This window comes from Silene latifolia, chromosome Y (assembly GCF_048544455.1).
Source record: "Silene latifolia isolate original U9 population chromosome Y, ASM4854445v1, whole genome shotgun sequence".
In the NCBI taxonomy this organism is placed as follows: Eukaryota; Viridiplantae; Streptophyta; class Magnoliopsida; order Caryophyllales; family Caryophyllaceae; genus Silene; species Silene latifolia.
In genome coordinates, this window is record NC_133538.1 from 195,798,414 (window position 1) to 195,809,779 (window position 11,366).

Below are 11,366 nucleotides of genomic sequence, written 5' to 3' on the forward strand. Positions count from 1 at the left end.
TTTTCCACTCTATGTATCATTATATTTATTCTTCTGCAATATCTATTTGTCGATCAATAATATATGCACCTTTTTTCCCTATATCAGCCTTACAACTGACTGATGAAGAATTGAAAAATTATGCTCTGATGGATATTGAAAATTCTATTCAATTAAATGGGAGTAGCCTAACTAGATTTCAAGGCATACCTCTTCCAAATTCTTCAACCACGTCACTCCATCGAAACACGTTAGTAATGGATGCATTGTCGTACGACAAACAATCACTGAGGGAAGAAAATGACCGTCAGCTTTCTTCAATAACTGATGAACAAAGGTTAGTGTACAATGAAATAATGGATGTTTTTTTAAATAATAGAGGAGGAGTGTTCTTTGTTTATGGATATGGCGATACTGGGAAGACATTCATTTGGCGTTCTTTGTGTTCTGGAATAAGAAGTAAGGGAGAAATTGTTGTAGCAGTTGCATCAAGCGGAATTGCAACAACCTTGATACCTGGTTGTGTAACAGCTCATTCGAGATTAAGCATTCCTGTCAACGTGAATAAGGACTCTACTTGCTCTCGAATTAAGCCTGGTAGTGATTTAACTGAACTTTTGATAAGGGCCAAACTCATAATATTGGATGAAGCACCTATGACTCACAAACATAGCTTTGAGGCTGTTGATAAAAGTTTGAAAGATGTAATGTGCGTTGTGAACGAGAGAAATGTTGAACTACCGTTTGGAGGTAAGGTGGTAGTATTCAGGGGAGATTTTCGCCAAACTCTACCGGTTGTCTCCAGAGGAAGTAGAGCAGACGTTGTGCGTGCATCTCTTTGTTCATCGAATTTGTGGCGTTCCTGCAAGGTATTCTTCCTTAATTACCATACCAATGTATATGTCTACCAGCGTTATTAGTTACTACGGTTGTTAAAAATTAAATATATAAATATGATAACATTTGAATTTGTGCAGGTGCTTAGACTGACAAAGAACATGCGTTTGCAAGGTGGAAGGACAAGCGACAATGTTGATGATATAAGGAAATTCTCAGAGTGGATCTTGGAAATTGGAGATGTTTTAGCGGGCGATGAAAATGACGGGGAAGTCGATCTTCAATTCCCAGACGACTTACTCATTCAACATGTGGCAGATCCGATTGCATCAATAGTAAATGTCACATATCCAGATCTACAAAACCAGTTGTGGAACCCAGATTACCTCCAAGAAAGGGCAATCCACGCCCCTACTCACGAGATAGTTGAAGCGGTAAATGACTACGTGTTGTCGAAAATCGATGAGGAGGAGGTTATATATCTAAGCTCCGATGAAGTTTCTAACGATGATAGAGGCATAGGTGACCCTGACCTTCATTCTACTGAATACCTCAATTTTCATGGCTAACAAGGGTGTCACATCGTGTACTTTAATTACGCATTTAGACCTTCCTTTTAATGAGCTTCGTCCTATCCTTAGGGAGGACATTTTTGGGGTCACCACCCCTCGTGTAATAGCTAGTAATTAATTTCGGGGCTTTGCCCCTCTCTCGCACCAAAAAAAAAAAAAAAAAAAAAAAAAAAAAACTGAATACCTCAATAGTATTAAATGTTCCGGGCTCCCGAATCACCAACTGAAGTTGAGGTCGGTGCTATGGTGATGCTTCTCAGGAACATTGATCAATCACGAGGTTTGTGTAATGGAACACGATTTATCGTGACTGATTTAGCGTCACGCGTGATTAGATGTACGGTTTTAATAGGTAGTCATAAAGGTGATCACGTGCATATTGCTCGACTAACACTAACTCCGTCGGACTCCAGTAAATTCCCGGTATGTTTTAGCAGAAGCCAATTCCCCATCGCGGTCTGTTTTGCCATGACTATAAACAAAATTCAAGGAGAATCATTATCTCAGGTCAGCATCTACCTTCCAAGACCAGTTTTTAGTCATGGACAGCTTTACGTAGCGATTTCCAGAGTTACAAGAAAAGAAGGTTTGAAACTTTTGATTTGTGATAGTAATAAGGTTGCATCAAATACAACAACTAATGTAGTCTACCATGAAATTTTCCAATATTTGGAATGATATTAGACTATTTTCGTTTATTTTATTTTATAGTTATGTTTCTTCAATTTGATTGTAAACGCTTTTCAAATTTCATAACTATTTCCATATATTACATACTATGTTTCATGTTACAACACTGAATTTGTGGGTTTATATTACATGTTTAAAACATGTGCAAGTTTTAACCCCTTGCGAATTTAGCACGTGTTTTATTCTATTATCAATATATACAAGAAATACAAATTAAAATATCCATGTACATTACTTAGTATTCTTTATATATTCATAGCGATTTCAATGATTATAAATTCATACCCGTGCAAATTGCACGGGTTGAAAACTAGTTTTTTTAAGACGGAAATTATCGCATGGTTGTATTGGCAGACAATTTGAAGAAATAAATTCTTTACACACCAACGGGACCCACCGTAACCTGAATTTCCAAAAAAAATAAAGTGTACAAATGACGTGGCGCATTCTTCCTTCAGCATTATCTTTTGAATCTACATAGTATAAAAGATGGGTTCTTTAAAGGATTCCTATTGGCTGTTACAATTCTTTTTCTTTTTTTTTCTTACGTGGGGACCGCCATGATCTCTACATAATTAATTACCCTTTACCATCTTAATCTTATTTAATTAAGATTACATTTACACAAAATCATACATTATACAATTACACATTAATAAATTACAGTTACGAAAAATTAATAAAATTTTCAAATAATCGTCCTCCTACTTCTAACCTGAACAAATAAAATGTGAATAATGCATATTGATTAATCATCCGAAATTAGTAGTTAAATTCATTGTGTAAATCAAAAAAAAAAAATCAATATGACTATTATATTCCTACATCACAAATACAGAGTATATTAGTTCTGAACATTTTAACAACAAAATATATTGATATCACATTTTTAAAATTTTCGTAAACATAAACAATATAGTAGAGGTGGATCAAAAACAATTCTTAGAAAATAGATTACCCCGTAAGAGAGTTTTTTTTTTCAAATTAAAAATATATAAACTTTAAAATAAATGAAAGCAAATATAAAAAGACCTAAATATAACATAACTAGTATAATGCAAGTATATTTGAAAAAGTTCCCGTTCCAAATCGAAAAAATATAAACTTTAAAATAAATGCGAAGAAATATGAAAAGGAGGAAATATAAGTTTCGGATCATACTTAAATGAAGTTCTTCCGATTATTCACTTTAATTAGCTTTAATGTTAAAGTCAAATCCTTTAAATTTGCATGAGATGAGCATATGGAAAAATACTTAAAAAACAGAAATAATTAAAGACAACAATATTTAAATAACTTTTAAAAAAAAGGTCTGAAAGACATCATAATTATTCATAATAATTGAAGAATAGTGAAAAAAAACGAAAAAAAAGGAAAAACAGTAAAATACTATAAAAAAAATAACAATACTACATGGAAGAAAAAGAAATCAAGTTTAAAGAAATCAATAGTCGAAAATACATAAAGATCGATCTTTTTGTATCATACATATAATTTCGATAATTGACTGCAAATGTCGTTATATGAGGTGTGAAGTAAATTTTGAGGGCAGATTTGATGCGAGAGATTTTTCAATCGGAACTTGAAGGGATTAGAGAGATGCCTCCAAGTGAGAATGAGGGTATAAGATGAAATTGAGAGTGGAAGGTTTTTCATTTTTATTTAATATTTGAGGGGAGTTGGAGAGATGATGGAAGTGACGGTGGTAGTGAGCCAGGGAGATATTAGACTATTGAACTATGAGATAGTCTAAGGAGGAGCTAGGGTTAACTTTAACATCATTGTGTGGAATTTATATGATGGGTTATTAGATAAAATTGGGTTTCGATGAAAGCAAATGGGTTGAATTTGCCTCTATTAAAAAAAGAGTTTAAAACAATACAAGGGTATATCATCTATGTGGTCTTTAAATTGGGTTATATGAAAATGAGTTGGGTAAAAGTTTTATATATATACACACGGAGTAAGTCTTGTGTAAGGAAGTTTTACACTAATGTAATTGTAAAAACGGATGTAAATACAAACTTATTAGTGAGTAAAGACGGTTTGATCATTTAATTTGCAGATAACATTAACAATTCTAAAGTGTCTATCAGATGAGTCTTTTACATTATTTACTATAGTAATGTGTCATATTACAATGGCCCGGTTACATATATAAATTCAGCTCAATCGTTCATATGGACCGAATAAAACGTAATCCGGGCAAACATGAAACAAACCCTAGTCAACATCCAATATCAGACTTATATAAACACTGCATCACTTACCAACCCTATGCCATTCACTCGTCCTCTTAATCGCCGCCTTAGAATCAAAGTCGCGCCCTCATATCTCACTCCATGCTCTGCATTTCTGATCAAGCCCTCCACCATCCTTTAATATTCGGCTCGTTTCTCATCCCTCATCAATCCTCATCAAAACGCATAGCTTTGTTCCTCATCAATATAATCAAACCTAATCCATGTATTTGATCGTGGAAGATGAAGATGAAGATGAAAATTAAGGGGTAAACATGAACACAAAGAAAATGAGATCTGCAAGGAAATCGAGATAATGATGACAGCACAATCTTATATTTGGCCTGTTTTTATTTTAATAGCAGGTAAAGTGATTTCGTTGTATTTTTTTGGGATTTGTTTTTAAAAATGTTATGCAATTTTTACATTAAAAACAATCAGATTTAAGTAATTATGATGATTGTTAATATCTTTATTTTTGTAATCATACATCCAAATTAATTTTTATATCTTTGATAACATGCAATTCATGATCCATAAATTTACCATTTACCATCACTTTCTATTAAATAGGGTCCTATTTTCTTTCAACTACTTAAAATTAATTTGATTTTTTTTTATAGTATATGCGATTTTTAGTGGAAAAATACATAAATCTATAATATACACATTTTAATTTTGCGACCTTTTTTTTAATTTTTATGCGCATGTTAATGCTCATAATAATGAGATCTGAGGTATTATTCTGTTGCTAATTCTCAAACTAATTGTTTTTTGGTCCAAATTTCAAGTGTGGAACATTCATAAAATACTATTCCCTCCTATTCCGAATAACTGTCTCATTTGGACAATGACACGAAAATTAAAAAATGGAGTTAAAATAATGAAAAGTATTGTATAAGGGTAAGAATATAAGAGTTAAAAAATGAAAAGTATCGAATATAATGATTTAGGGGTGGTTGGGGTGGTAAATAAAGAAAAGAGTTAAGGGTAGGAAAGTCAAAAAACATGTTCAAATATGGCAAATGTGACAGTTATGTGAATAGACAAAAATTGCAAATGGGACAATTATTCGGAATAGGAGGGAGTATTATATTAGATGCAAATTAGCTGACTTTTTCCAGATGCTAATATCAGATCACAAAGTTGTTTCCTTTTACTTTGACTTTATATTTCTGTATTTAATAATTTAAAATGAACTATCAATAACCAATTAGAACCTCATTAAATTAATGACTAGTGTAACACCTGTGAAAATTCACGGGGTTGTGTTTTATTTTTTCACAAATTCTTGTTTTATATCGTTAATTGGTTTGAAACAATAAGACAGAATTTAGTAACTAATTTATATTCAAATGTAACTATAGTGGTCTAGTGAGTGTTAGAGCTTATAATACCTTGTTTTTTCCATAAATGGTGATAATTACCTGTCAAATGTTTACAAAACCACATATTTTTGTTTAAGACTAAAATAGTCGGTCCGAAGGGAGAACAACCTTTTTTTTTAACATCCGATCTATTTAATAAATTTGTGAAATATATATTTTTATTATCACTACTACTATCAAATACTTGAGTGATCCACATCTCATTTAACATTAGACGTTTGACTTATACTTCTACACTCTCATTTAACTATAAACACGATGTTAAACATAGTTTGTTTAATATAGCTCCGAATAAGAAAGAAAAATACATTAACATAAATCAATAATTACAGTATAAAGACGTATTACACCCTAAAATAGTCAATTTATGTACAAATATATTCATTTTGCATTAATGGTAATTGTTTTTTTATATAATGAGACGGTCTCATTTCGCCCCTACGCTTTAAGAAAATATACATTAACACACTAACACTCTTATCAAATACTCTAAAATAACATTTGTCGAAAAAAAAAATACTCTAAAATAGACTCAAAATAATCCCACTTCTTTCTACCCCTTTCCTTTAGTCGTATTTGCTATTATTACAATCATAAAGAAAAAAAAAATCTGGCTGAAGATGAGTGATAATATTGATTTGCCTTTACATATTTCATCCTTATCATCCATATCCCGATTATTACAATCATCCGTTATCATCATCTTTCGTTATTCGATCTATACACCTGCAGTTCATAGATGCGGTATATGAGTTATGACCGATGAAAATGGGATTTTGGATCACAACGGTATATATACTTCATAATTATATTCTCCATCAAGTCAATTTTTGCATGTAAATTTCCATTTATAAAGTGTTAATCTTAATTTTGCTTTTCCTAAATTTTGGCAGATAAGTAAATTTTGGTTGTTGGTTGTATTAGGAGTCACTCCGAAATGGGAAGATTTGATAATTTTCTGCATGCAATCAAATTTGATATGTCCTTTCTTCAACTTTTACAAATTTTATTTTGTTAGTTTTGTTGTGCGGACGCTTGAATATCTCTTGTTGGGCCTCTGCTGCATCTGTGTCCACAACCCATAATAGTACGATATTGTCCGCTTTGGGCCAAGCCCTCACGGATTTACTCTTGGGCTCCTTCCCAAAAGGCCTCGTACTATTATATTTTCTGGACACTTATAAAGATGATCTTCCATCTTTATTCTACCGATGTGGGACAAGGGTTTGCACCCTAACAAGTTTGATTCGGATCTCATGTGAATGATTAATTGTAAGGCGGTGAATATCTGAATGTGTTGTTTGTTTAATTGCAGAAGGCAATTTCTTTAGTTGTATAAAGATCTGTTCTGGGACACAGTTCTGGAACGTGTGTCATCGCATACTTAGGACTGCATAAGGTATTACCAAATGTCACAAAATAAAGTAGTTAGATGTTTGCAGTAGCCTTAGAACTCTTACATAGTTGTCCAAAAACTGAAGCATTATAGAATAAGATTACATTTCAAAAGTCTGAAACTAAATCATAATTTCTCGAATATCTCCTTATAAACAACATTTGATGTTGTATTAGATCTCTTTTTGTCTTCGTATAAAATAAGGATTTTGAGTCCTTTCTTACTGGTAACCCTGGAGATTGCAACATACAACTGTCCATGTGTGAAGACTGGTCTGGGAAGATACAAACCAACACGGGATAAAGATTGCCCCTTACTCTTGTTAATAGTCATTGCAAAGCAGACGGCTAAAGGGAATTGTCTTCTCTCAAACTTGACAGGGAATCTAGTAGTGTCTGAAGGTGTTAGGGTGATGCGAGGAATATAAACTCTAATACCATCATTGCTGCCAGATATAACAGTTACCCCGATAACGCGATCACCTAGATGACTTACCTCCAAGCGGGTGCCATTGCACAATCCATTTGCTTGGTCAATGTTTCTAAGAAGCATGACTATAGCTCCTACTTTTAGTCTTAAGATGTGATTGGGTAAACCCGAACATCTAATAGTGTTAAGGAATTCGATGGAGTAGAGTTCACGAACCCCACTATTAGTCTCTTCTTTACTTATTTCATCCGAGCTTAGGTAGACTTTTTCATCCTTAGGAATCTGATCCAATACGTACTCATTTACCAACTCCACAACATCATGAGTAGGTGCTAGTACGGCTCTTTCTTTGAAGTATTGAGAGTCACCTAAGTGATCCTTTAATGACGGATACGTGCTCTCTACAATTGCAGCTATTGGATCAGTTCCAGGATGAATGAGGATGTCTTCTGGTAATTCTATGTTAGCCCACTGTTAGTCTCTTTTATACTTATTTCATCCGAGATTAGGTAGACTTTTTCATCCTTAGGAATCTGATCACCGCCAAACATAACAACTTTCCCTCCAAATGGTTTCTCGGGGTCTCCTTGTGATGAAAATTGCATGATATCTCCCAAACTTCTATCAAGAACCTCGAAACAATGACGATTAACCATGAGTGCTTCATCCCATATGATTAGCTTTGTCCTCAATAATAGCTCTGCCAACTCCGTTCCTCATTTGTGGCGTCAGTGACCTCGAATTTGACCTGGAATCTGTTGTGAAGAAGGTAATCATTAATCCATTATGCGTTAATAGGATCAATGTGAATTTTAGGTATAAAATGACTAATATACACACACAAATTCAAAAAAATATATTGAAGGTGCCTACCTTGGCACTCTTGATGTAAACCCAGAAATATTGCCATCGCACCCATCTCAGGTACACTTCCATCTACCGTTCTCATTCTTAAAACTCTTAGCCCAGCATAGTTTACAACTATCATAAAACCATCCTGCTGTGCAATCAATATTAATTATCTTTGCAAATGTGTAGAAATAGCCGGCCTGCAATAACATATGATGAAGTCCAGCTTATCAATGATCGTAGCGACAAAATCAGCTTATTACTTATCTGATTGTTTTGTTATTAGCTTTATAAGGATGATTATGTACCTTTTCATTCTGTTTAATGTCACTAATAGTTTTGATATTGTCTCTGGAATGTCATCGTCATCATCATCATCAGGTATTTCAATTATTTGCAAGGAGTTACTTGATGCCGGAGTAGAAATACTGCAAAATATTATCAATGGGGTAAGAAAACTATTAAATCATTTATATGCATTTTATAGTTTACATACACATTGAATGGACGTTGTTTGTTTGTATTACCTTGGCTCAAACACTCTAATGGTATGTCAGGGTTGACATAAAAAACACTTGCATGAAATGTTGTTTAGACACGCCAATGACCTAGATAATCAATTATTAACCATTATATCCGAATCCCAAGATAAACATAAATAAATATCAATATATGCACATGATAAGCCTATTGACTAATGGTACCGTCATATTTTTTAGTTTGAACACATTGTATAACAATAATTTTTGACTGATCTGGATTAGGTTGTTTAGATATAAGAGCAGGTAGTTGAACGGTGTGTGCTTCCCATAAAGTGCAAGATAGTTGACTCCCCCTGCGTGAAACACAATACTAATATTAGTGTTTCACAAAATTAGAAAGATGAATGAGTTAAGAGTTTTGATAATATGATTGTGTTCCACTGACTCAATGTCTTCGAGCTTTATGGCCCGATACTTGTGTCTGTTCGGAGTTTCGTTGATCGGGCCAATTTCATAAAGTTTTCCGACAACATCTGCCATGTGATAAGCGTACAAAGCAATAGTTAGTTAACAAATAAGTGTTAACCAAACATTAAAAAGTGGACAGAATTGTACCTATATAATGAGTTGTCGGAACTCTGCCATCGATAATGTCCTTGAAATTCGCAAAACGATAGCCATGAGTAGGAATAGATGTAACATTTGTAGCATGAACTCTGGATGAGAATTCAAACTTTAAGCGACATGGATTCGAGGTAGCCTTGTCAAGTCCAGTGTTGTTGTCGATGGTTAAGTTACGAATGGTGTATACCTCCCCAACAAATAGTTTAGGACCAAAATGGGAAATAAGTTGTTTCCTAATAGTAGCTTGGATGATTTCACTCTGAGATAAATGGAGAATATAAATAATATTGATTAGAAGTTGCATTTTTTTTTTTAAAAAAAGATGGAAATATTCTAAGAATAGTTAAAAATAACATCTTATTATTGATATGGAGTCTTTTTGTGTGGCAGAGGGATACATGACAAATCATGATCGGATGAACTATTGTGGTATATCATGAAAAATAAGCCCGGTAAGTTAATTCATTTATCATGTACTTCACTTCTCAAGCACTACTCTTTGGAAACATCTTTATATTACGACTTTGGCAGAGTTTATATCAAACAACATACTAACCATGTTACCAAAATTCAGGTTTAAAATTAGTATAACTATACGATAAGACTATTATAACTATACGATAATATACTGAGACCTCTAAATCAATAATCAATAAATATTTCCGACAGCAATACTATAATGCAAAAGAAATATTTGACATACTTGAGCATCAAGGAGTAGAAGTTCAATTGCTTCATTCTTCGTCTTATCTTTGAATTCAGGTCTTGTTCATTTGTGTACCGCCCTGACATTCATCTGAGTAAGTCTAACTCCGACACTGAGTTGGATAATGGTGAGTACCCTGATATATTAATAATGTAAGTGTCGAATTTGATCCTAATGGCTTTTCTGTGAAGGATATACGGACTGGGAAAATTCTACTGAGGAGCAATAGCACCGGTACTCTCTACCCCGTGTCAGCCACATCGTCAAATGAACCGCCCCAAGCATGTCTTGCCGCGTCATCCTCCGACCAATGGCACTCTCGCCTTGGTCATCCGGGTTTTAATATTATTGATTGTATTCGTTCTAAAAAGATTATCTCATGTAATAAGGGGCGTCGCTCCAAACTTTGTCATGCGTGTCAAATTGGCAAGCATAAACGTTTACCATTTAATCTTTCGAATTCTGTTTCTTTATCTCCGTTTGCTATTATACATTGCGATTTATGGACTTCCCCGGTTCTTAGTAACAGCGGTTTTAAATACTATATGGTTTTAATTGACAATTACTCTAATTACGTTTGGATTTACCCGCTTAAATTCAAGTCTGAGGCCTTCTCCAAATTCCTTCAATTCCGTAATTATATTAAAACTCAATTCGAAAAGGAAATAAAAAGTTTTCAATGTGATATGGGCCGCGAATTTGATAACTCTTCATTTCACCAATTTTCGGCCCAACATGGTCTTCAGCTTCGTTTTTCGTGCCCCCACACGTCCTCACAGAACGGAAAATCAGAACGTATGATTCGTCGCTTAAATGAAATCGTTCTCGCTCTTCTTGCCCATGCCTCCATACCGCCACCTTACTGGGTCGAAGCTCTCCACACCGCCACTTACCTTCACAATATTCTTCCATCCAATTTACTAAATTTTCGATCCCCCGCTTCCGCTCTTTTCCTTCGTCATCCCACATACGATCACCTCCGTGTCTTCGGTTGTCTATGTTACCCAAACTTGTCAGCCACACGTACTAACAAACTCCAACCCCGCTCCGTCCAATGCGTCTTCCTAGGCTATCCCCACAACTATCGAGGGTACCGGTGTCTTGATATTGCTACTGGTAAGATTATTTTGTCCCGGCACGTCACCTTCGATGAACAAGTTTTTCCCTTTGCCTC

General features: G+C 34.2%; 1 protein-coding gene and 1 long non-coding RNA gene across 3 annotated transcripts; both read left to right on the forward strand.

Annotated features, from left to right (window-relative positions):
- Positions 1–236: 236 nt before the first annotated feature.
- LOC141629753 (uncharacterized) lies at positions 237–1,385 on the forward strand. Its single transcript, XM_074442708.1, has 2 exons — positions 237–848; positions 957–1,385. Exons 1-2 carry the CDS (start codon positions 237–239, stop codon positions 1,383–1,385), a joined length of 1,041 nt encoding a protein of 346 aa, XP_074298809.1.
- A 2,953-nt stretch (positions 1,386–4,338) lies between these two features.
- Positions 4,339–10,272, forward strand: LOC141626274 (uncharacterized). 2 transcript variants are annotated; one of them, XR_012535875.1, is made up of 4 exons: positions 6,314–6,495; positions 6,600–8,300; positions 8,762–8,829; positions 9,877–10,272. It is a non-coding gene; the product is annotated as an uncharacterized LOC141626274 (long non-coding RNA). The 2 variants fall into 2 exon arrangements; XR_012535874.1 differs by lacking the exons at positions 6,314–6,495; positions 6,600–8,300 and adding an exon at positions 4,339–4,683 and having other exon boundaries at positions 9,877–10,247.
- Positions 10,273–11,366: the final 1,094 nt, after the last annotated feature.

Coding starts and splice junctions, on each gene's coding strand:
- LOC141629753 (XM_074442708.1), top strand. CDS start 237: ATGGATGCATTGTCGTACGACAAACAATCACTGAGGGAAGAAAATGAC. Junction 849..956: donor ATTTGTGGCGTTCCTGCAAG/GTATTCTTCCTT, acceptor GAATTTGTGCAG/GTGCTTAGACTGACAAAGAA.